General features: G+C 40.1%; 1 protein-coding gene across 2 annotated transcripts in view; it reads right to left on the bottom strand.

The window, feature by feature from the left end:
- LOC124612638 (saccharopine dehydrogenase-like oxidoreductase) overlaps positions 1–27,509 on the bottom strand; it is a 124,730-nt gene that overhangs the window by 29,538 nt on the left and 67,683 nt on the right. For both annotated transcript variants that reach the window (XM_047140936.1, XM_047140937.1), the window contains exon 5: positions 3,131–3,189. In XM_047140936.1, coding sequence (XP_046996892.1) covers positions 3,131–3,189 — 59 coding nt within the window. The remainder of the gene's footprint in view (positions 1–3,130; positions 3,190–27,509) is intronic.

The raw sequence follows: 27,509 nt of genomic DNA on the forward strand, positions 1-27,509 counted from the left end.
GGATGTGGGTCTCAGTTTTAGCCGGGTAAAGGGATATTTTCTGAATTGGTGCAGAAAGATGGAGCAGGTGTCCATGCGGCACGAAAGGTGGAAGTAAAATGGGAATGATGCAAAAATGGGTAAAATAGGTGTTGATGGTTGCAACAAGAGCTGGATAAGAGAAAAAAGAATAAAAAATATGTAAAGACAAGCAGAAACATCCAAAAAATGCAAAATTACATCCAGTTACACAAAAACACACACAGATAAGTATAAATACACACAAATACACTCTGCTGCAATCATTGAACAACTTTTTCTATTGTTATGACTATGAACCAGCTGTCCACCAGGATGAACAGCAACCACCCAGCTGTGGCCAAATGCAAAGTAGACCACCCTGTGGCAGAACATGCAGATGAAGGTAACATGCTTGATTTTAATGGCTGCTTCAATATCCAAACCATCTGGATCCTCTCCTCCAACGTCAGATTTTCTGAACTGTGCAGATGGGAGTTATCCTTGCAACACATTCTCTGCTTCCATAATTATCCAGGCATCACCCTCCACCCAACAGTTTCCACACCCTCTGTCCTAACATCTCCTCCCCTTTCTCATCTCCCACCTAATTTGTCTGCTGCCCTCTGCCATTGCACCTGCCCATCTTTCCCCACTCCTCTCCATTTTTGTTCCTTTTTGTCCACCTCCCTGCCCACAGCCTTCTGATGCTGTGCCTGTTGGCATTCTAGTCTCTACACACTCAACCAGACAGTGTTCCGCTCTACATCTACATCTACATTTATACTCCGCAAGCCACCCAACAGTGTGTAGCGGAGGGCACTTTATATGCCACTGTCATTACCTCCCTTCCCTGTTCCAGTCACGTATGGTTCGCAGGAAGAACGACTGCCGGAAAGCCTCCGTGCGTGCTCGAATCTCTCTAATTTTACATTTGTGATCTCCTCGGAAGGTATAAGTAGGGGGAAGCAATATGTTCAATACCTCATCCAGAAACGCACCCTCTCGAAATCTGGGCAGCAAGCTACACCGCGATGCAGAGAGCCTCTCTTGCAGTGTCTGCCACTTGAGTTTGCTAAACATCTCTGTAACGCTATCACGCTTACCAAATAACCCTGTGGCGAAACGCGCCACTCTTCTTTGGATCTTCTCTATCTCCTCTGTCAACCCCACCTGGTACGGATCCCACACTGATGAGCAATACTGAAGTATAGGTCGAACGAGCGTTTTGCTTAGGGACTACATTTTCTAAGGACTCTCCCAATGAATATCAACCTGGCACCCGCCTTACCAACAATTAATTTTATATGATCATTCCACATCAAATCCTCCCACCTGTACACTACTATCCCTCCCCCTCCCCTCCAGAGTGCTGCTTCCATCCCATGTGATAGTTTCAATCCGGCCCAGCTGGTGGAGTTGTCAGTCATGTGTGTGTGAGGTGTGTTTGCTTGTGTGTATGAATGGTGTGCATTTCCCTTTGGATGGTGAAGGCTATGGCCAAAAGCTCCGTGTAGGTGTCTTAACTGTGCCTGTCTGCAACTTAACATGTCATCTTTACAGTAAGTTGCAATCTTTCTTTTCCTACATTGTTGATATTTCTACCTGGAGTTTCAGTTGTTTGAAAAATTAACAACATATACATGAAAGCCAACATTCAAAATAAGCTAAAGCCCCTGTAAGAGATGCACCAGTATAACCTGTATTAACGTCTTAGCAGAGGAAGGTTATAAATATAGAAAACCAGTCTGGCCACTGATCATGCGCTACTGTGCTAGAGCACACTGTAAATATCACACTAAAATTATGTCATTTCTCTTTGACTGCATCCTGATACATAAATGAAATACATAAATGAAGACTTTTTTGTAGCACTGTTTCTGCAATAGTGAGAAACCGAGAAACCAGTGTCAAGTGTTAAAATGATGGTCAGCCACCCTATAATGAACTCAGAGAAGGGTCACAGCAGCCTGTTTTTGATTGTGGATGCTCTGAGACATAGTCATCCCCGGTCACAGCACCAGGTCAGTATTTTTCTTTGAAAGTATGTGTAAAGTATTGTGCAGGCAACATGGTAAATTTTGTAGACGATCTGCTAAAGAGGCCCCTTTCCTGTACATCTTTGGAAGAGAATGTGAGAGTTAAAGAGTTAGGAAGTCCTACTCCAAATTTAAATCTAACAAGGGGAGGGCTTGGGATGGGGCTCCCAAATTTGACTCAAACTGTGTGGGTAGAAGCAGGTAGATGAACTTTTCAAGTACAATATTTTGCCTGAGGAGGCAGTAAGAAAAGGTAAAACATTCTCTAATGATTTATGAATAGAGTATGAGGTATTTTTGAGCAACATTTGACATATTTGTGTCACAGTGTTCAAGCGCAGCAACTCGCATTTTGTCAGCTTGGGGTATATTCCCGCCACTACCATCTTTCTTTTTTTCATTTTATTTTATTCCTCACAATGTTGAACTAGTAATTATAAAATGTACATATATTTCAACAGTTCAAGTGATATATGTAAAATTAATATATTTGATTTAGTCACAATTGCTAATATTTTAAGTCAAAAGGTGATAGGTAGTGGTAAAAAATTGAGTGTATGAGAAAATTAAGTATGAAAGTGTATGAAAAGAGTTGCTTTCCATATTTGTTATTCAGAAACAGTGATGTGTGAGGGGAGTGGAAGATCTAGTATATATTACAGCATTAATAAAAAATAGCAGAAATCATAAATATATAAACAATATACTTGGCCTTAATGCATTATGTAAAGTTAATATAGCAATAATATTATGTATCACCTATCATGATGACTTAGTGAAACAGAATTTTTAATTTCTATAATGTTGTAGCAAACTGGTGAAAATTTGCACAAGCAGCCCCTGTAGAAAACTAAAGAATGATTTAAGAAAAGTTTGAGTTATCTTTCAATGAAAGCACAGAATCAATAATACAAAATAGTAATTCAGTATTGAATATTAAAATTTGCTTGAAACTTTTATCTCAGGAAAACGAGTGCATGAAGGTGGAGGACAGCTAAACATATATTCCATTATTTGTTGTTTCATAAAAAATGTTAAAACAAAGAGTGTGATCATTAAAAAAATTAATAATGGCATACAGTATCTCTACAGACCTTTCGATCCTTGACATCAACTTCAATCTCAAGATATGCTTCCACAGAGTTTATGTCACCTGCAAAGTGAAAGCATCCAGCTGCAGTTAATGCATATGTCTACTCTATTTTTAATTCCTTATGCACAGTTAATAACAGAACATAAATTCACTATGGGCACTGTTAACAAAAAGTTGAAGAATGTAAGGATGATTAATGACAACAACAATATACTTAAGAGAATGGTCTAAATTGGTGATGGTGATGTTTATAGCAAGCATGAAGCTAGCAATAAATGAAACATACTGTAACTTATTATATATAAAAACAAAGATGAGGTGACTTACCGAATGAAAGCGCTGGCAGGTCGATAGACACACAAACAAACACAAACATACACACAAAATTCAAGCTTTCGCAACAAACTGTTGCCTCATCAGGAAAGAGGGAAGGAGAGGGGAAGACGAAAGGAAGTGGGTTTTAAGGGAGAGGGTAAGGAGTCATTCCAATCCCGGGAGCGGAAAGACTTACCTTAGGGGGGAAAAAAGGACAGGTATACACTCGCACTCACGCACATATCCATCCACACATACAGACACAAGCAGACATATTTAAAAGACAAAGAGTTGTCTTTTAAATATGTCTGCTTGTGTCTGTATGTGTGGATGGATATGTGCGTGAGTGCGAGTGTATACCTGTCCTTTTTTCCCCCTAAGGTAAGTCTTTCCGCTCCCTTAAAACCCACTTCCTTTCGTCTTCCCCTCTCCTTCCCTCTTTCCTGATGAGGCAACAGTTTGTTGCGAAAGCTTGAATTTTGTGTGTATGTTTGTGTTTGTTTGTGTGTCTATCGACCTGTCAGCGCTTTCGTTCGGTAAGTCACCTCATCTTTGTTTTTATATATAATTTTTCCCACGTGGAATGTTTCCCTCTATTGTATTGATATTGTAACTTATTAATGATATACATCATGCACTTACATTGACATATAAGTTACCATCTTTTTTAAAAAAATAGTTTTCCTACAAAATAATAATCAAACACCAATCAAGGAAAGCCTGCATCAATTCAAGCACAAACGTGTCTTCAAAAAGAAGAAAGAACATCTCTATAACAACCAGAGTGAGAAATATGCCCACAAAGTCTTGCATGATGCATTTGTTGCATAAACGGTTCTTGTTCCATGTAATTCACTATGAAAATCTGAGCTTTTACGAATATCTTCAGTTTTCATCAGAAAATCAACTGACTGTCAAAGAAGCAATGAAAACGTACAGTTGTAACAGATGTAGCAGTGGCCACTATGACCAGAGAGGCAGTTTCTATGATGTGCTAGATAATAGAGGTAACACAGGAAAATCCAGACACCTTCATATAATTTATTAACCTAGGAAAAGTGTCTGACAACATAAAACGATGCAAGATGTTTGAATTTCTCAGGAAAAAAAGGGTTTAAGATAAGGAAGCAGTCTTTCTACCCTTCTGTTCAATGTAAACATTGAAGAAGAACTGTTGGAAATAAAAGAAAGGTTTAGGGGTGTGATGAAAATTCAAGATGAAAAGACATCAATGATAAGATTTTCTGATGACATTGCTAACCATAGTGAAGGGGAGTAAACATTACAGAAGCTGCTTAATGGAATGAACTGTCAACGAGCACAAAATATCAACTGATAGTGAACCAAAGACGAAAGTTATGAGAAAGTGCAGAAATGACATTAGTGATAAATATAACACCAAAATTGGGACAATGTTGTAAACAAAATTAAGAAATTCTGCTACCTTGGAAGTCAAATAATGCACATGCTTTGAACAACACTGAGATGGCATGGTCCAAGACACAAGCCTGGCACAATGATGAGGGTTATCTCATATACTGCCTTATTGAACTCTCTACTTGAGTAGAAGTAACTCCTTTTCATAATAGAATTGAACCAAGCAAGTACAAATACTAGTCGCTCCAACAGCTAGCAGTATCTGTCATCGACTGCTGCCTAGACTGAGAACTACTACACACCAGCCACCAAACTGATATGAGCCACATAGCCTCATCTACAACTAGCTGCTGCATCCACTACCTGTTGGTCTATGGGCTGGTACTAAGTTATATGCTGCTCATGCCTGAATGGGCACCATATGACTGAGCCCCAAAATTTTTGCTAATAGCTGCTTGCTATCAGCCTCTGTACCCTCTCCTGCTCCTGCACCACCCCCATTCACACTCTCTCTGACACACATTTATCACCCAATTCCACCCTTGCTCACCTCTCTTACAGTGCGAAATTTTCTGTACCCTCATTGTCTATAAATAAGCAACTGTGGAGGCTTACTGAAGAGCAAATACTCATAATTTCAGTTTGACTAATTCTGAATGAATCACCTTTCATGTGATGAAGAGAAGTTGAAAAATATAGACTGTGATCTTAGACATAGAGGTGCTATGGTATAGAGTTTAAGGCCAAGCAATGCTCCACATTATAAAGAACTGAAGACTTTTGTGATCATTTCAGTTTTTTTTATAAAGCTAAAGACTGAACTAATAGTCTCCTTTCTAAAGTGAATTGGTGAATTATTTAAAAGTGATTCTGGGGTACTTTAATTCTGTGGTGTTTGAGTTATATGTATATAATGTTTATAGCGGTGGTGAATAAGCATTGATCATAAATCAGACTAATGTTTAGCTAATGCATCAAGAAGTTTTAAAATGATTCATGATTCAAACTTTATTAATTTAAAAAAAAATTAATATCACATTCACAAAACATACAAGAGTGACTTTTTAATAGCAACAGTAATCAAAAAGATGTAATTAACCTATTCAACAGTGAGAGTTAAAAAGAGTAACTGCTGCTCCGAATATTTAGTAATCAATATTAAATATAAAGAAGATTTTCTGGAAATGTAATATAATTTGGAATGGTCTTCACAGATGGAGAATGAAAAGCTGACAATCAGAGCTATATAATTACATAGAAGCTTCAGGTGCACTGTCTGCATAATGGGCATGTAGCTCATTTTCTGGGAACGATAGTTCAGGACAGCAGTAACAGAGTGTGCAGTGGCTGTCCTACATCTATCTAGCAGCCATCTGCACCGTGGTTTTCCAAACGTGAGGGGCATCCAGTATCGTGGACATCCAGCTACAGTTGCCTCATGTAACATCTGCTGATGAGCAGCGGACATGGCCTACATGAACTCTAACTGGGGTTCACTTCATAAATGCCCCGTAGTTTCTGTTTAAATAGGATACTATTCATTGTGCAGTGGATTATTAATGTAAATTTATATGGTTATATGCTTACATGAATATCAGTTTTGCAGTGAACTTTTTAGGTGGATTTCAATTTAGATAATGTATTTTTCCAATGAAATTCATTCGTTTACGAGTAGTTTAGATTAAAAAAAAAAAAAAACATGTCATTTACTATTACTAATTTCTTAATTATTGTAAGTAATGCTCCTGTGAGTTTTTAAATTATTATTTGTCAGGAGATTGATGGCCATGATTCTCAAATAGGGAAGGAAGGCATTTGAAACAATTATTCAAGTGTTTTCACACTTAACAACACACAAAAACGAAAAATGTTCTTATACTGATTTTCTAAATAGAGAAAATATTTTCTCAGATGTAAGGAAGACTGCTGAACATAAATGATAAACTGATTGATTTAGTCTCTAACTCAAACGGGAGACGTGATAAACTAGAAAATTGAATTTGGGATTAAAACATGTACAACATTTTGATAATCATATAGACTTGGTACAAGGAAGGACTGAAAGCAGAGTTGAGCATTTAAATACCATTAATTTAATACCAGTACAGAACATTCAAAATGGTTCAAATGGCTCTGAGCACTATGGGACTTAACATCTATGGTCATCAGTCTCCTAGAATTAGAACTACTTAAACCTAACTAACCTAAGGATATCACACAACACCCAATCATCAGGAGGCAGAGAAAGTCCCTGACCCCGCCGGGGATCGAACCTGGGCGGGGGAAGCGAGAACGCCACCGCACAACCACGAGCTGCCGACAGTACAGAACATTCTTGCAAATAAAGCACAAATATTAGAAAGATAATAATACAGAAAAGCACAATTTGGAACATGCCCTGACTAAGAATGCTGAAACACATACAGGATTTAAAAATGAAATGGAACCACAACTGGAGTAATTAGAAGCTAGTACAGGATACTCTGGTAGTGAAGGAACTGATTGCATAGAGATCTGACAGCAGAAAAATTACTCTCTTTTGTTCCTACCGTACGAGTACAAGCTGAGAGAGGAACCTCATTAAATAATATCTATGACATAGGACTCATGTATTGGTAATTACCAAAACTTGTGTCAGATGAAAGATAAGCAAACAATTAGAGGATTTATATTTTGGTCACCAAAATGTTTATTGCATTTGAATAAACATTATTACTTTAAGGATATATTTAGAATAGTAAAGAACAAATTACTGAGAATTTGTAGCACATGTCAGAAAGTTAAAGTAGTTACATCACATTTATATACTACTTTGTATCCAATAATGCCAGAATGCTCTTGAGTCTGCAGCTGATGGTCTAGTGGCTAGCGTTGCTGCCTTTGGATCATGGTGTCCTGGGTTCGATTCCCGGCCGGGTTGGTGATTTTCTCTGCCCTGGGGACTGGGTGTTTGTGTTGTCCTTGTGTTGACCTCATCATTTCATCTTCCTCATCATCATTTGCATAACAGGATGGCAACAGTAGGGACATCTGGCCACTCCTTAAATTAACCCTGCCAAATCTGATCCTAACCATGGCAACCCTACGAACTGTTGGACAAAGGCACCAGGAAAAGAAAAAGAATGGCAGAATGCACTTGGGATCATGTGGTTGCAGACCTTTTTGGTCCACTGCCACTGGCAAACATTTTGTAGTAGACACAGAAATACAAACAATAAATATTAAACAATGTTTAGTCAATAAGCGGGTGAGATGAAAAAAAAGATAAGTATGTGGGAAACCTGTGCAGCAAGGGGGCCATGCAAAAGTTTGTACTTTCAGTATTTTGGAAGAAAACTTGTAACTAGTCATAAAAAGTTCCAGTTAAGACCTAGATAAAAATCTACTTAATACTAGATTTTAAATCATCTTGAAAGAAAAACACCTGACTACACAATATTTTTGTCCTTTACCTGTGAGCTAGGGGGCACTCATGGAACCACTTGCCCCCAGATATGGGTGTCCTTGCTGTGCAGTACAAAGTGGGAGATTTAGTTCTAGTTAAAAGCCATAAGAGTACTATAAAAAATAAGAAAGTAGTTAAAAAATTTTATCCTTTAAATGAAGAAAGACCCTTTGCAGTTGTGGGTATGCCACACACCAAGGCAATGATGCTAGACCACTACTGGAAGATCAAAAGAATATTTAGTACCAAAATATATGATTATCTGTAAGTGACTAGACAAAATAATAAATACTAGAGAATAAATCTCAAAATTCTAGTCACGTATGTATATCCAGATCTTCCAAGAGTTTTTTGAGCCCAGTGGCAGAGATAACCACATTTGTTGTATCTATTAAAAAATAAAGCATGCCATCAGTCCTGCGGGACAGGGAGTGGACTCTTGGTTTGGGCTGCGTCACATCCTTTGACCTGAGAGTGTACTTTTCATTCGGATGACATCAGTGCATGGGAAGAGCAGTAATGAGTTTAAAAAACAAATGTTGTAATTTTAATGAAGTTCATTAAAATGATCAGCACAAAGATGCAGTTTAGAGTTTCATGCATAACAAAAGGTAACCACCTCTTTAGGTAATTTTTTAGATGCATCGAGCCTAAATGTTTTCATATTTGTCTTGCAGCATTCAGAACGATATCTACATACATTAAGCACTTTACCTCCCTTTTTGCCCAACAAATGTTTGCTTCTTCATGTATCGATAGTGAGTTTGTATCAGTAGTGACTGGAGTTTCTTCATGTGAATGCCATTTGAAAGCATCTTTCAACTGTTTCCAAAATATCATGACTGACACTTACCATCCCACTACATATTGGAATACATATAACACATTCACAGCAATAGTGAGATTGAATGCTAACTTTTGATCCTATTTTACTGTAGTTCCCAATGGACTGCTATATACACACAACTCGTCCAAAAGGTGAGTTGTAGTATTTGCCTTATTATATTCAGTAACAATTTTTGGTTTTCAATAAATTGCTATTTTAGTTGTCACATTTTCCATTTCATGAATACACACATTAGGTGGTCACTGGCATGCGAGATTGCTGCCTCAGCAGATAGCCCAGTAAAATTGAGTCCATGCTCAACATGTTAACTGTAGGGCATTGTTAGAGCATCAAACTAGTGTGTGTATTTATAGCATGTAGAGCAGGAAAACTGACCAGAAAAAAGTGAAGTGGAGGTTGTGTTTTTTTTATATACAAGCAGATATAAATGAATTGTAGTCTGAGGACTCTTTGCATCCTTATTAAGGGGTGGCACCAACTATAGCATACTGTGATAGATTATGATGTATGAAGACTCAAAGAGTTGTAGCAGTATTTAATATTGTGATCTTAGAACTATTTTTATGCATTAAGATGTGGGCACCAGTAATAGTGTATATTGATTTAGTATGAGGGAGTGGGGACTCAGAGGCTGCAAGTAATTATCATGGTCTTAGTGCCCTTTGTCCTCTGTGTAGGGAAGTATTTTTCTTTTTGTGTTACAGGGAAGAACCAATATACTGGTTGGAATTTTGGTTACATGGAAGGCCCATGGGTAATTGGCTATTTTTTTACTCTTATATGTAATAAAAGTTCTACACAAGTATTTTAATCGAAAAATTATAGAAGAATAAGAAATTACTATATCCCTACTGATGTGGAGTTCAGTATCGAAAATTTTGAAAGTAACTGGAGAAATCAATAAAACAAGAAGAAATGTTATTTTGATGTACATCACAGTTGTTTTTGAAAATATGGACAGGAGAAGAGACTTATTGAAAAGCAAATTTTAATCATTTCCAGTTCCAACTTCAGTGCTCAGAATAATCTTTCACTATTTCTCTCATATTGTATCTTCATGTTCCCCTTATACTCTTTCCTATCAGTTTCTACTAGTTCCCATCAACCTGACCTCTGACTCCTTTCATAGTATCCATCCACTTCCACTGTACGTGCATTTGTTCATAAGTACATACACACATACAACATGCCAGCATAATTTTCATAATCCCCTCATCAGCTGATATCCAGTTAATATCACCACTCATGCCAATGTAGATGTAGCTCAAGGAAACAACAGCTCAAGCTCAAGGGAACTATAACATTAAAACTAGATTTTAATACTTGATCAAAAACAATACCAAACCAAAAGAATTGCTATGTCTTAGTAGTTTAATTATATTTTTAAAGCCCTTAGGGAATGTACTTCTGAAAGTAATATCTGTCAGTGGTGTATACAGTGCCCTTCTGAGTAAATGAAATCCACCTACTTTTGATAATTAATTACTGTTTTTTTATGTGAGTAATCCTAATTGTTGTGGGTTGGCAAGAGAGCCAACCCGGTACTACTAGAGGAAGCCGAAAGGCACGCGTTTTAGCTCACACAGGCTGGCGTGAGGTCTGGAACAGGACAAGGAAATTAGACTTTAGCAAAAAACGTACGTTGCTGCTGGAATACTTAATCCATAAATGGTGAACATCGCTCTTGATGGTACATTATTCATAATCTCAATAGTAACTGGCAATGGCACCTTGCTAGGTCGTAGCAAATGACGTAGCTGAAGGCTGTGCTAACTATCGTCTCGGTAAATGAGAGCGTATTTTGTCAGTGAACCATCGCTAGCAAAGTCGGTTGTACAACTGGGGCGAGTGCTAGGAAGTCTCTCTAGACCTGCCGTGTGGCGGCGCTCGGTCTGCAATCACTGATAGTGGCAACACGCGGGTCCGACGCATACTAACAGACCGCGGCCGATTTAAAGGCTACCACCTAGCAAGTGTGGTGTCTGGCGGTGACACCACACTAATATTTGGTAACTAGTATATCCAATATGTATTCATTTCTGGCCACATGTAATGCATATGAACTCAACCACATTCTTGGTTCTATATTTTCCTCATATAATAATGCAGTTCTTGTGCTGTGTACTACATATTTCAGGTTTTTTATTGAAAAAAGCAAAAAACACAAAACTGGAAAATGGAAATAATATAGAAAACTAGAAGATAGGATTGCATGGAAACAAAAAAGATTAAGGAATAGAAACAGATCCTCACACATAAATATAATTTAAAGATATACTAAAACTGTGTAATTTTCTTGAGGGTATTGGTCTGTTCGTTCAAGACATGAGGCACAGGTCTATTCATTGACTTTACCGGTGTTTTCATTTCGGTATAAGAACACAACAGAAAGTAAAATTGTATTTTGTTATTATCTTTATTACTTTATCACTAGATATGCATCATGTACCATTCGTACAATTTTTCATATAACATATGAACAAAACTATTCACAATAAGGACATAGATAAGAAATTGAAAACAATATTATTTTGTCCAATCACTTTCGTCATTGTCAAAAAAAATTCTTCAATACAGTATAAAGAGTGCTGTTGTATGTCCAATAGTGTTTTCCTTTTGGATTTTTCTGGTGGGAGACATTGCACTTCTCGAGGCAGTGTCTCGCACATTTTTAGAGCAACCATTGGAAAACTGTCTTTTGTTCCAGACAGTCAACAGCTTGGCATTTCAATGTTCCTTTTGTTCTGTGTGTCATGACTGTGTATTTCTTGTCTCATATAGAAAGCCCTTTTGTTGTTTTTTATACTGATGAAGCACAAAAACACATACTGGCTGAAAATGATCATTATTCCTCACTGGGTGAATACAGACTTGCAATGCTCCATTCTCTCTCTAGAAATGATGACTCTTTTTTGTAGCATTAACATGTCCTTGCAACCTCAAGAGTATCCCCATAACAGCAGGCCATGATTATGTGGCTATAAAATAGTGCACAATACACCATTATTAAGTACTGGTCAGTTCATACGCCATTTAGTCTCCTAAGAGGGTAAATTATGTAGGAGAGCTTGGAGTGCACATACACTGTGTACCAATTCATTGAGAGTTTGATATAAATCATGAAGCCCAGCAGTTTGACAGCCTCCACATTATCCTGGGATCCAATGCCAATGAGGCTGCATATCAGATGATGTATTTTCCCTTCATTCATCTTCATTTTATTTTTGATGAATCACTCTTTGATGTTTTAAAATAGCACATCTGTTGCTTTAGAGCTTGTGGGGCAGATTTACCTTTGCAAAAAGGGCAGTATCATCAGCAGACTGTAACATACAGTTGTTGCAACCTATATCATTGACATAAATAAAAAACAGGAGAGGTCCTATGACAGATCCCTGGGGTTCACCACACTCCAATTTTCATTCTTGCAAGATTGCTCCATGGACTGGACACTTGACATGGGTCCCTTTTTTTGTAGACTGTTATTGTTTGTCCCATTTTCAGGCATTCTGGAAAGATACTGTAGGATTACTATTGCTAGTGGTTGAACAAACTCTGGAATAATTTTCTTGAGCACTGTGCGGGACAGGCCATAGATATCTGCATGAGACCTTGTAGTGTTTCAGGGTATTTGTAAACATCCCAACACATCATTGGGAAGCGGTCGACAAGAGATGCTTGTGAGTAAGTTGAATAAGGATAAATGTAGTGGGAAAGAGAAACTGTGTGTTTTCATTTCTTGTATGCAGTGAATGTGGACCAGTGGTGGAGCTGGCGAGAAGGGAACCAGTAAAAATGGTATTGCAACTGTGGTGTCACCGCCAGACACCACACTTGCTAGGTGGTAGTTTTAAATCGGCCGCGGTCCATTAGTACATGTCGGACCCGCGTGTCGCCACTGTGTGATCGCAGACCGAGCGCCACCACAAGGCAGGTCTCGAGATACGGACTAGCACTCGCCCCAGTTGTACGGACGACGTAGCTAGGGATGCACACTGACGAAGCCTCGCTCATTTGCAGAGCAGATAGTTAGAATAGCCTTCAGCTCAGTCAATGGCTATGACCTAGCAAGGCGCCATTAGTAACATTGCATGTATCTAAAGAGTCTCACTTGTATCGCCACAATCTCCAGATGTACCAAAAGGATGGATTAAAGTTAAGTATTCCAGAAGCTACGTACTTTTCTTTATAGCATTCATTACGTATCCTGTTTCAGACCTCACGCCCATCTGCATGAGCGTACCGCGTGCCTTTCGGCTTCCTCTCATGGTGTCTAGGCTGTCTTGTCTAGACACAACATTTTTGGCGACGAGTCAACGGAAAGGGTCTTGTTCTTTCTAATTGCTTACATTTACTTGTGTCATGGCTTCGCCAAATGTACTGTCCGAATTTTATCGCTTGCAGAATCAGCAGACGCAGGCGTTATTGGACGCCCTTGGACAGCTCGTCCAGGGTCAACGTGCACTGCAAAATGATGCAGCCGCCGCTGCTTCACCGCTACCGCAGCCACAACATGCTGTTGCACCCCCGTTCCGGCCGTTTGCACCAGCTAAGGAAACATGGACGGAGTGGTCATGCCAGTTTGGATTTCATCTCGCCGCCTACAGAATTCAAGGTAACAAGCGGCAGCCTCACTTATTGTCTTGTGTCGGCATGCAAACGTACCGTGTGATAGTGAAATTATTTCCCCGACACAACATAGCAACTCTGTCCTACGAAGAAATTTTGTCTGCTTTAGATGTCTATTTCAAGGAAACAGTCAATGTCGTTGCAAAAAGGTATACTTTCTTTCGTACAAAACGTACGGCCTGTCAAACTAATAGGGAGTGGGTTGCAACATTGCAAGGCCTTACAAGGGATTGTGCTTTTGAGTGTGAATGTGGACTCCCTTATTCAGATACTATGGTACGTGATGCAATAGCACAGAACGTTTCTGATGTTCGCATACGGGAACAGATTTTGAAACTCGCCAATCCCTCCCTTCAACAAGTGATAGACATATTGGATAGACAAGACATGCTTGACTTTGTTCAGGAATCATTTGCAACTTCGCCAGCCGTGTGTAACATTAACCGGCCCGCCGGGTGCGCTGCACGGCCCGGTAAACTGCCCTCGCACACGTCCGCGCAGCTGCCGCCACGCTCTAAACCAGGTGTGCCGCGCAAGCATACAAATGCAGTGAAATCATGCCCGCGGTGTGCAACTAGACATTCGCGTGAGAATTGCCCGTCACACCAAGCTATTTGCTTTTTCTGTAATAAGAAAGGACATGTTCAAAGTGTTTGCCAGAAAAAGCTGAGATCAGACACACTTAATCATTCCAGGCCCTTTGCTTCGCGCCGGAATCGAACCAAGAATACTCAGGCTCGTGAACCTTCACCCATGGACATTCATGTAGTTAATTCCACCTCATCCAGTGCCACTTTCTCTAACAGTGACTGTGTTCGTCCCACAAATACTGTGCGCCGACGTCGCCGGAATTCCCGTCAAGTCGCAAGTGCTTCTGTACCAGTGTCCGTTCAAATTGCACGAGGCAATCGCTCTTGTCGTCAGCAGGACAATAAACTTTTTGTAGATTTGGACTTTAATGGCAAGGTTATACCATTCCAGCTCGATACTGGAGCTGCAGTTTCATTGCTCAATCACGACACGTACAAACAACTGGGCAAACCTCCGTTGCATGCCGCAAATGTTCAGCTCACTAGTTATTCAGGACAGCCTATCCCTGTGTTAGGACAGTGCACTCTTCTTGCAACATACAAGGGACTAACAAAACTTGTGTCATTTTATGTTCTTCGTTCTTCTTCTGCAGTGAACTTGTTTGGTTTAGATTTATTTCAGTTGTTTAACATGTCTATAGTAAATCGGGTCCTATCAGTGCATCAGACTGTGCCTTCAGACAGTGTTTCTCGTCTGTGTGAAGAATTTGCAGACATTTTTGCACCGGGCCTTGGTTGCGCTAAGAACTATGAAGCACATTTGGAACTGAAAGTAAACGCGCAACCGAAATTTTTCCGAGCGCGCAATGTTCCCCACGCATTGCGTGATGAGGTCGCAAGAACATTAAACGATTTAGAATCACAAGGTGTAATTGAACGTGTGCAAGCTTCTCTCTGCGCCTCACCCTTAGTAATTTTGCCGAAACCTTCCGGAAAATTGAGACTTTGTGTGGACTTTAAGGCAACAGTGAATCCACAATTAGTGATTGCAACTTATCCTTTACCCCGCCCGGAAGATCTTTTTGATAAACTGTGCCCGGGTCAATATTTTTCAAAGTTGGACCTAGCAGATGCATACTTGCAAATACCAGTGGACGAGGATTCCCAGTGCGTCTTGGTGGTTAACACGCATCTTGGTTTGTACCGATTCAAAAGACTGCCCTTCGGGTGTGCATCCGCCCCTGCATTGTTTCAGCAATATTTACAAACTGTTTGTGCGTCGGTCCCTACTGCAGCGAACTATCTGGACGATATTGTGATCTCCGGAAAGACAGCAGATAAGCATTTAGCACACCTACGAACATTATTTCAAGTGTTGCGACAAAATGGTCTTCACTTGCGGAAGGACAAATGTGTGTTTTTTGCTCGTGACTTACCATACCTGGAACATGTCATCAATGCCCAAGGCATCCATCCCAGTCTAGAACACCTCCGTGCCATACAAGACTTGCCTTCGCCGCGGAATTTGAAGCAGCTACAGAGTGTGTTGGGTAAAATTAACTATTATCATCGCTTTCTGTGCAATGCCTCTTCCCTTTCAGCTCCGCTTCATCGCTTACGCCGTACAGGTGTTCCGTTCGTCTGGACGACGGAATGCGAACGTGCCTTTCGCCAGTTGAAATCGGGGTTGGTTTCTCATACTTGCCTTACGCCATTTGATCCCCAGAAACCCCTTTTGTTGATGGTAGATGCATCAGATTTCGGGATCGGTGCTGTGCTTGCGCACAAAGATGGGTCGCATGATCGCCCTATTGCCTTTGCGTCCAAATTGCTCTCGTCTGCGCAGAGAAATTATTCACAGATAGAGAAAGAAGCTTTGGCTCTCGTGTTTGGTGTTACTAAGTTCCATGATTTCTTGTATGGTCGTCACTTTACCATCATCACAGACCACAAATCTTTGACATCGCTTTTTCATCCGACCAAGCCTGTACCTCCGCGTACAGCGCAGAAATTCATTCGCTGGTCTATTTTCCTCTCGCAGTACCGCTACGATATCTTGTATCGGTCCACTGCTAAGCACGGAAACGCCGATGCGTTGTCCCGTTTGCCTGTTGCTGAGGATAGAGCATTCGATTCTTCCGAACTTGCTTGCATGTTCATTGATTTGGAAACCGATGAAGTGGTCGAATCGTTTCTGATTGATTTTCGTCGTGTAGCTACAGCCACAGCTGCTTACCCTGTCCTTGCTACCGTTTTGCGTTTTGTTGCTACGCAATGGCCTTTGTCAAAGTCTCGGATCGAGGATCCGTTGGTTCGCCGATTTTTTGCTCACAAGGAGAGACTTTTTGTTCGACGTGGTGTTTTGTTGTTGCGTTCTGATAATGATCAGTCCAGAGTCGTGGTCCCACGTTTGTTACAGTCCTCTGTCTTAAAGCTTCTTCACCAAGGACATTGGGGTATAGTGAGAACGAAACAACTTGCTCGTCAGCACTGCACTTGGTTCGGAATCGATGCTGCGATTACGAATATGTGCTCTTCTTGCATGGTGTGTGCCGAACAACAATCCGCACCACCGCGGAAACTCGTTGCATGGCCGCAAGCCACTTCCCCTTGGCAACGCTTGCACATCGATTTTGCTGGTCCATTCTGGAATGCTCGATGGTTGGTTCTGGTAGATGCCTTCAGTAATTTTCCTTTTGTTGTCCGGATGTCTTCCACGACGTCAACTGCCACCATCCAAGCATTGTCTACTATCTTTTGCATTGAAGGTCTTCCGCAGACTATTGTTTCCAACAATGGCCCACAATTCATGTCTGCAGAATTTCAGTCATTCTGCCAGGCCAATGGTATTCAACATCTGACATCCGCGCCGTTTTCGCCTCCGTCAAACGGTGCCGCTGAACGATGTTGATGTTGAAAGAGTCGCATTCTCGGGAGGACGCGTTGTTGCCCTTTTTGTCATCGTATCGCTCTCAGCCCCGAGATGGTCGCTCGCCGGCTGAGTTGCTCCACGGTCGTCCTCATCGAACCTTGAGGTCTTTGCTGCGCCCGCCGCATCAGGTTCCTGTGCAGCGGCAGCCTTCTGCTTTTGCTCCAGGTGACGTTGTATTCTGTCACAACTATCGAGGTTCACGGCGTTGGCTCGCAGGGCGCATTGTTCGCTGCCTCGGCCGCGCGATGTATTTGGTTTTGGGGGCCTCTGGTGAGGTGCGTCGGCATCTCAATCAGCTGCGCCTCTGTCGTCGCACGGGTTCTGCCGCTCCCCGTCTGCTTTCAGCGACAGTGCCGTCCGGTCAGCGCCCTGGGGACCCATCTACTGGCTCGCCTCATCCCCAGGTGTTACCGACGATGCCTTCCGTTTTGCCCCATGGCGACGCGCCGCTGCCGCCTCCGCCGCCGCCGCCTGTCCTCCAGCCGGCACCGCCCGCAGTGGACGCTTCGCTGCAGCCGCCAAGCGCCTCCCTGGGTCATGCGCCGCTGATCGCTTCCCGTGACCAGCTGTCCTCCGCCATGGAACTCTTGCCCGCTCCGGACCATATGCCGTCATCGCGCGTCGGATACCCCGACGCAATGGAGGTCGACCCTTCGGCCCCTCCTGTCTCTTTACGGGCGCATACACCGCATGTTGACATGCACCCTGGACTAGGTTTTCAGGCGTTTCCTAGATCCCCTCGGACCGAATGGCCGGGTGCGGGTGGCACAGCCTTGCCTGTTGTTAGGCTCCCCACCTCATCGCATACGTCAACATGGGGTCCTCCCCACGGCAGGCGGAAGCCTTATAACACGACCGTTCGCCGATTTGCGGGGGAGGAATGTGGTGTCACCGCCAGACACCACACTTGCTAGGTGGTAGTTTTAAATCGGCCGCGGTCCATTAGTACATGTCGGACCCGCGTGTCGCCACTGTGTGATCGCAGACCGAGCGCCACCACAAGGCAGGTCTCGAGATACGGACTAGCACTCGCCCCAGTTGTACGGACGACGTAGCTAGCGATGCACACTGACGAAGCCTCGCTCATTTGCAGAGCAGATAGTTAGAATAGCCTTCAGCTAAGTCAATGGCTACGACCTAGCAAGGCGCCTTTAGTAACATTGCATGTATCTAAAGAGTCTCACTTGTATCGCCACAATCTCCAGATGTACCAAAAGGATGGATTAAAGTTAAGTATTCCAGAAGCTACGTACTTTTCTTTATAGCATTCATTACGTATCCTGTTTCAGACCTCACGCCCATCTGCGTGAGCGTAGCGCGTGCCTTTCGGCTTCCTCTCATGGTGTCTAGGCTGTCTTGTCTAGACACAACAGCAACCACTGGTCATCTGGAAGTCATTTGGACCATGTGCAGCAAGTGCCTCAATATGAGAGCCATAGAGTAAATGATGAACCAAAAAGGGCATAATAAACATTTGAACAGCAGTAGTTTTTTTATCTGTGTTTTGATTGCCCTCTCAGGTCCTAAAGTACGCAGTCTTTGAATGTACTCAAGAGAGTGGTATTACCATGGCAATTGTTTGTTTTGTTGTTAAAAGAATTAATGAAAATGTTGGGCAAAATATACCCCTGTTTGTGAGAAGTGTGGCTATTTACCTAGTAGTGCAGTAGAGAGAACTTGCGGAAGCATTTCAGGAATCTTCACCGCAGTTGGATTGACAGGGAGATGGTACGGAAGGATCTGGACCACCAAAGAACAATTCTGAGAAGAGAGGATAAAGGTAATACTACTTTCATCTGGTGGTGTATTAGGGTCAGCAAAATATTTGCCAATATATCGGCCAGGGATGCAACTTCCCGCTAGTGCTGGTATAAGACCCATCACAAACCCTACAAAATATACATCAGCAGGAGAAGAGGAGAAAATACACCCCATGTGGTGACCCTGGAAAAAGCGAACAGAGAATGCACCAGCAAGTAAGTGCAGAAAATTGATTTGAGTCAGGTTTATGACTCCAAAGAATAGAAGACAGAGAAGTTGCCCCTGGCAACCAGCGATCAACAACAGTGCCTTATAATGCATGTAACAAGAAATCAAAACTAATTCAGAGTTTCTTTTGAACAAATTGTCTGAGAAAGATTAGTAAACACATAATGAATGGCAACTATAATTTACTGTTGGATATCTGGAGTGCACAGAATTAGTTCAAAACTTAACAAAATTGTTTCAACGGGATAACGCATACAGCAGACATCGATCTGGCAGGAGTTATCAATGCAGAGCGGCAAGCAGTTACACAAGTACGGGGTGCTGTATTGTCCAGCCAGTGGCAGTGCAGCACGAGAGCCGACATCAGCTTCAACTTCAGTGTCGGCTTCGGCTGTTCTACAACCAGCTGCAGTTCACAGTTCCACAGAAGGGTGAACTGTGAACATTTAAAAAAAGTAGAGAGATTTCTGTGAGTATAGGATTCAATATTAACTAACTAAAGATGAAATAGATGGTTTTTCTACAGATAATAGGTTTAATTTAGCAAAGCAATTTCCAAAGTATAAACCAGATGGTGATGTACACACAATTTATTTTTTACGAGTATTTGCCGGATCTTTACCTAGAAATTGGGATGACTTCAAGAAAATAGATTTCACATTAGGCAATTTAATTGGAGACGTGGTGGAATGCAGAAGAATTTGTCTTGGAAAGATTTTGAGGAAAGCTTTAAGAGGAAGTACTGGTCTTCAAGCACTCAAAAATTAAGATTAAAGTTATTAGATCCAACTCCATACAATAATTCATGGGGTACATATAAAAAGTACATAGAAAGGCATTTGACAAAATTGAAGTACTTAGATGATCCAATAGATGAAATGCACTTAGTAAAAGTACTCATTAGACTTTTACCATACCACGCTCGACAAGGAATATTGCATAGAGGGTGGGAAACAGTGAATGAGTTATTAACGTTTATTGAAGGTTTAGACACACTGAATACTGAAAGAAATGAAAATTATTCAGTGAATGACCAAAATACAGGGAATAGGAATAACAAATACTTTCCTAATTCCTAACCGTAGGCAAAGGAATCCAATTATTGTAGAGTGAGCAGTAATGAAACTGTTCACAGCAGGGATAACGGTCTAAGTCGCAATAACCCTAGAGGGGGAAGAATTCAGACTGATAACAGACTCGCAGCTGTTTATACCTCAAAACCAACAAATAAATATGCAATGAAATAATGACACAGGGGCAGATCAGCATATTGTTGAAGTAAGTTCCGACTGGTATCTGATCATAGTGATGGAAAACAAGAACAATCCTGGGTCAAGGGCCAGAATCCAGGATAGACAGAACAATACTTGGCCCATACAGAAGTAAAATGATCGCTTATAGTAAAATATCACCTATTAACAACTGGTTATTAGCGGAAGAGGAAAATTTAGAATAATTGCAACACAAACCAATTGTAATCGGAAGAATAGGAAATAAAGTAGTGGAAATTTACACTGATTCAGAAAGCGAAGTATCAATAATTTTGGAGGAATGGCTATGAAGTGGAAAAATAAAGGAATTTCCTAAGTTAACAGTTACAGGAATACATATTGTAGGTATTACAGGTACTAAGAGCAATGTAGTGAAATGGGAAACAAGGATTACTTTTGAAATGATCAACTGGTGTTTGAACAAACCATGTTAGTAGTCCCTAAAATAAATACACAAGTATTACTAGGATTTGATTGATTAATGAAATATGCCGTGGTAATAGACTTTCAGAGTGGTTCTTTTAAGTGCAATCTAGATAACTATAATAAAGAGATCTTGTTTAAGACAGAGCGATGTCAAGGACTAAATGGAAGTAAAAATTTACGGTTAATAGCGAATATGAGTTCAATGGAGGAGGATGTAAGTAATCTACAACAAACTGCAAATAAAGCTGATTAGTATGCAAAGGCTTACAAATCTGAACTGTTACCCTTACTCAAAAGGAAGAGCTATATGGAATATTACACAAATATTCAGACATGTTCTTAGACAAACCAGGGAATATAGGAGATTATATGCGCAGTTTTAAGATCAAAAGCAAGGAACCATTTTTCTGTAGACCTTGCCCTGTATCTATCAATATAAAACAGGAAGTACAGGAAGAAATAGATAGAAGGTTAGATAAAGAGATAGAGGGGCTGGCCAGTACTTACCTCATCTCAGTACAGCCGATAGATACACAAAAAACAGAACCGAAAATTTACGTTCCTAGGTTTCGGAACAAATGTTCCTTCATCAGGGAGGAGAGAGGGGAAAGAAAGGGAAGAAGGGAAAGAAGATTCAGTTACTCACAACCCAGGTTATGAAGCAACAGGGAAAGGAAAACAGGGAGGGTAGCAAGGATGGAGGCATGGTTGTCAGAGGGAAGCCAAAGATATTCTGCTGTAAGTACTGTGCCAGCTTCAAACCAAAGAGGATGCATACAGAAGTAAAGAGGTATATAGTATAAAGATAAACACAACTATGTAGGATGAAAAGATGCGTGAATGGCTGAAGAGGAAAGGGAAAGAGGAGAAGACTGAAGTGTAAATGGGAGTGAGGTTGTTTAACGAAGGTTCAGTCCAGGGGGATGGTGGGATGAAAAGATGTGTTGGAGTGCAAGTTCCCATCTCCGCAGTTCAGAGGGATTGGTGTTGGGTGGGAGAAGCCAAATGGCACATACGGTGAAGCAGGTTCCTAGGTCCCTAGAATTATGCTGGAGGGCATGCTCCGCTACTGGGTATTGGACATCTCCTAGGCGGACAGTTTGTCTGTGTCCGTTCATGCGCTCAGCCAGTTTAGTTGTTGTGATACTGATGTAAAAGGCTGTGCAGTGCAGGCATGTCAGTTGATAAATGACATGTGCAGTTTCACACGTGGCCCTGCCTTGAATTGTGTATGTTTTACCAGTAGCGGGGCTGGAGTAAGTGGTTGTGGGGGGATGCATGGGGCAGGTTTTGCAGCAGGGTCGGTTACAGGGGTAGGAACCGCTTGTGTTTATCTTTATACTATATACCTCTTTACTTCTGTATGCATCCTCTTTGGTTTGAAGCTGGCACAGTACTTACAGCAGAATATCTTTGGCTTCCCTCTGACAACCATGCCTCCATCCTTGCTACCCTCCCTGTTTTCCTTTCCCTGTTGCTTCATAACCTGGGTTGTGAGTAACTGAATCTTCTTTCCCTTCTTCCCTTTCTTTCCCCTCTCTCCTCCCTGATGAAGGAACATTTGTTCCGAAACCTAGGAACGTAAATTTTCGGTTCTGTTTTTTGTGTATCTATCGGCTGTACTGAGCTGAGGTAAGTACTGGCCAGCCCCTCTACCTCTTTGTTAGTATTTGTTTCACATCTTTATATGAGATTTTCCATTAATCATTTAAAATGTTAGATAATAATGTTATAGAAAGAAGTACAAGCGTATACAACAATCCACTGTTAGTTGTCAGAAAGGCAGCAGGTGGTGTGCTCCTAGTACTAGACGCGAGAACCTTGAATCATCACATTGAACCAGAGAGAGATTGTCCCATATGCATAGATGAACTACTTGCTTGTTTTGAAAAAGCAAATTATTTTAGTTCTGTGGATCTGATGACTGGGTACTGGCAGGTGAAATTAGCTAAAAAATCTATACCTTATACTGCATTCCTATATGACGGAAAATCATACCAGTTTGAACTTTTGCCATTTGGGTTAAATATATCAATATCAGTGTTTATAAGAGCATTAGATCAAGCATTAGGGAGAAAGTTGTTACAAGAGCTATTGATTTATGTGGATGATATACTGATTGTTTCAGAGACCTGGGAGGAACATTGTGATTTACTTGGGGTCATCTCATAGGAATAAGAGGAATTAAGCCAGATCCAGAATGCATTAGAACGATTAAAGACTGTCCACATCCACAGAATGTGAAACAGTTGTGTTCCTTTTTAGGATTAGTGGGATTTTATAGATGGTATATACAAGGAGAGGTCATGAATAATCCACATCTACTATCGCTATTAAAGCAAAAGGTGAAATGGATATGGGATGAAAATGCAGAAAAGGCATTCCAGGAAGTATAGAATACCCTGGTCAGTGCTCCTATTTTAAACTGAGTCTTCATGAACCATTTGGCATCACAACAGATGCATCAGAACATGGCATAGCAGCAGAAGTATTTCAAGGGAAATGGGACCCAGAAGAGGGAGAACATAAAGCCACTGTTTTCGCTAGTCACAGCCTAGACAAACATGAGCTGAATTATACAGCAGTGGAGAAAGAATTATTTGCTGTTGTATGGAGTTTAAAGAAATTTGAAACACTGATTTGGGGTTCAGATATCGTTATATATACAGATCACCAAGCACTGATATTCTTAATGGAAAGTAGTTTATTACATAGGAGGCTCATGAGGTGGGTATTGCTTTTACAACAGTTTCAGATACAAATAGTATACATCAAGGGAACATTAAATTCGGTACCAGATGCTTTGTCACTATTGCCATTAGGAATGGGTAATTCTCAGTAAAATACTGGACCAGGAATGATTTTTAATACAAATTTTATGAAAATAAGCTATACGAAAGACGAAGTACGTGTGTTAGCTACTAAAATCAGTCAAGGAATGAAAGACGAAGAAGAGTTAAATCTTAAAATGTTAAAGGAACCAGGACCAGGAATGATTTTTAATATAAATTTTATGAAAATAAGCTTTACGAAAGACGAAGTATGTGTGTTAGCTACTAAAATCAGGCAAGGAATGAAAGACGAAGAAGAGTTAAATCTTAAAAATATTAAAGCATGGGAAAAATGAGTTACCATCCACAGAAGACAAAATTTTGACAGTGATCAATCAAGTGTTGTTTTGGAGAGAGAATAAAAATACATCATATTGGAAATTATGTGTACCCGAGTGTGCACAAAATGATTTAATTTGGTTTATACATAAAGGTTATGGGAATTTTGCAATAAGGAAGTGTATAAAACATATGATAAAGTTTTACCATTTTAAACACCTAGGTAAGAAAGTTGTTAGATTACTCCAGACATGTCAAGTCTGTCAAAAGGCGAAGGAAAATAATAAAGGAAGACATTACACAATGTATCCCATAATACCTAGAGCTTTACATGATTTAACAGCTTCAGATTTTTATGGACCATTACCATCAAGTCAAGGAGGTGTCAGATATATTTATGTTCTATTAGAGTGTTGGTCTAAATATATTACATTATATCCAATTAAACAAGCTAACACAGAGACAGTTATAAACTGTATGCACAAATATTTTGTAGAGGTAGGAAAACCTACGAGATTATTAATGGATAATGGTTCACAGTTTGTGAGTCAATCATTTAAAGAGTTTTTAGCTTGAGAGAACATAAGGCATGTCATGATATCAAAATATCATCCAAAATCGAATCCGTGTGAAAGAGTTATGAAGGAGATAGGACGTTTATGCAGAACTTATTGTTCACCGAGACATACAACTTGGGCAAAATTAGTGCCAGAATTTCAATTGGTTTTGAATGAACTACCCCATTTGTCTACAGGATTGTCTCCCGTAGAAATACTACGAATAAAATTTATAGGGAAACCACTATTAAAACTCTTCAAATGGCCAGAGGTACAACAGGAAGAAAGTGCTAACTCATACAAAATAGTAGAAAATGAATTGTGTATAGCAGCTAATAAAAGATTGCAAAATTATAATACATCAGCAATAAACCCAACATTTGAAATAAATGATCTTGTGATGGTAAAAGAAGAACATCATAGTTCTAATCTTAAAAAGGAAATGCAGAAATTTTTTCTGAAATATGCAGGACCATTTAAGGTTGTGGATAGTCCACACCCAAAAGCATAATATTTAATTGACCCACACTGTTCAGGAGAAAGGTTTACATAATGCTGACATATCATAAATTAGGAGGGGATAGGGGACAAGCAACCAAGTACTAAATAGTATTTCACGTGACTATAATAATAGGATGACAAATAGGAAGATAGGATTCAGGTACAGAAAATGGATTAATAGAAGATGAAAGTAGAGACAGTAAGTTTTTGAATTGGTAATCTAGCTGTAGCTTGGGTTTTAAGAAAAGAGAGAACAAAAGAAAGAATAGAGAGCAGTTAAGAATACTTAGACATGTAGTGTTGTCAATAGATGAGTTAAGATGTGGAGAAGGTAGTAAGCAAGAGACTTTACACCTGAAACAGAGTGCAGACATGGAAATCAAAAGGGAACCTCAAAGTAATATGGGCGAAAGTAGAAGAAAAAGTAATGGAAGATATAAATGTATCTGAAATGTGGAGTGTACTCTCTAATTTGGAATGACGAATAAAAGGCAGATAGGCGGACCTAAGAAAGGCTGACCTATACTGTGTGGGCAGGGGCACCAAGAAGGGGATTGACCTGTATCATAGTAGAATAGGAATTAATATGGGGCACTACCACATTGAATGAAAAAGGTATATTTTACTGCACTAAGATGCAGAAGTGGTCTTTGGTGGAAGCGGGAATAAGTTGTGTTAAAAGGATAATTCACAGATTATTCTTAAAATTTGTAGTAAATAACAAGAGGTTTTTCCAAATGGTTTACAACAGAGAGGTGAAAGGATTTTAGTGCAGTGGTGGAGACAATTTACACCTCCACATTATTGCACACAAAGCCTTTGCAATACAAGTCCATACACTTGGAAGGTGGGATATTAAAGAAGTTAAGTTCTCTAAAAAGAACATTTGAACAGCAGTAGTTTTTTATCTGTGTTCTGATTGCTTTGAGATTCTTCCTGATTTTGTTACCTCTCTTCTTTGTTTACTATATCCAACAGGCATTAGGCTTATACCCTTAGCTTTCTGTATTTTGGCCAGGTGAAAATCTGTTGTTACATTTCTTCTGTTCTAAGGAATGGTGTCCTTTTCTGGTTGATCATCTTTTCCCAAGGTTTAGAAATCCATTGAAGAGATATTTCACTTTACATTTGTTGCTGAATTAATAAGTCTTACTAATCAAAGTGAAGTGCAAATCAACATCTCGCCTTAATGGGAAAGTTTTTCTGCAACTGTGAAATACAAAACAATTTTCAATCAAATGATTCCAAATTTTTGACATGAAAGCAAACTCTGTCTGCTTGAGTCTTCTTGACCTTTCTACCTTGATATCAGAGCATAAAAATTCAATATGTCTCTAAATTTAATTCTTGACATTGTATCACAAAAGAACTGTGGGTTGTCAGTTTTCAGTTGACAAGTTATCAATTTTGAACCTATAGCACAAGAAAGGCACACCCATACGAAAATGTAGTGATTGCATACTCCAAGTTTTTATGGGTTTCTGTCTTTGTGCACAGTGTTATATGTTCTAGCACTGTGTCATTTATGAACTGCCACTAAGAACTAGTACTGCTGTGAATTTTGATGTTTCTGTCTGAAAGTGTCTTTGGCCCTGCTGTATAGTGTACTACATTTTGCTTTTGTAGTCTCCCAGATGCATTCAAGATATGGCCAGAAACATTCCATTCTGTCCATTCTTTCCTGAATTCTGAACAGTTCGCAAAAAAATGGTGAAGGTAACTAACACTTACCTCTTCCTCTTCCTGTCATCCTCTGTTGAATAAAATACTATCTCTTCCTAATTGACATCCTGGTTTTGATGGGGAAGTTTATTTTGCTACTGTAGCAGTCACTGATGTAACTTCTATGGACGCATCACAACAACTTTCACTTAGTTCTGAACTGTCTGGAATATAGTCATAGTAATAGCTCCTAATTATCTTTCAATTTTTCTACCTCTGAACTATTGTTCTGAAACTCAATGCAGGTCTCAAGTGACATAACTGCATAAAGAAATATTAAGCAATCAAAATGCTTGCTGCTGTATTTGTAAGTATACAGCGAGAGATAAAAGCAATGAGTATACATACAGGTTTATAATTTTTACAGTGGGGTTACTGGGGGAAGGAAACAATAGCCACAAACATTTGAAGTATAACATAAAAATATTGTGATTACAGGTAGACAAAATTTCAGAATGGTCAGTTTGTCTGGTTCTAGTGTTAACACAGTAAAACGAGACTCCATGGTTTTATAAATAGTTGGATACTTAGTTAACTTCATGTTAGATATCATTTGTGCAGCTTCTAAAGTAATACCGTGGAAACAGTCAGCATGCAAGCCACGTATACAGACTTTATTTTTTGCAAATTGCTTGCTGATACCTAGCTACAGATTAAGCAAAATCATTTTAAAGCATACTTTAATAACGTCATTGTCATCATCATCATCATCACCATCACCATCACCAC

This window comes from Schistocerca americana, chromosome 4 (genome assembly GCF_021461395.2).
Source record: "Schistocerca americana isolate TAMUIC-IGC-003095 chromosome 4, iqSchAmer2.1, whole genome shotgun sequence".
Taxonomy (NCBI): domain Eukaryota; kingdom Metazoa; phylum Arthropoda; class Insecta; order Orthoptera; family Acrididae; genus Schistocerca; species Schistocerca americana.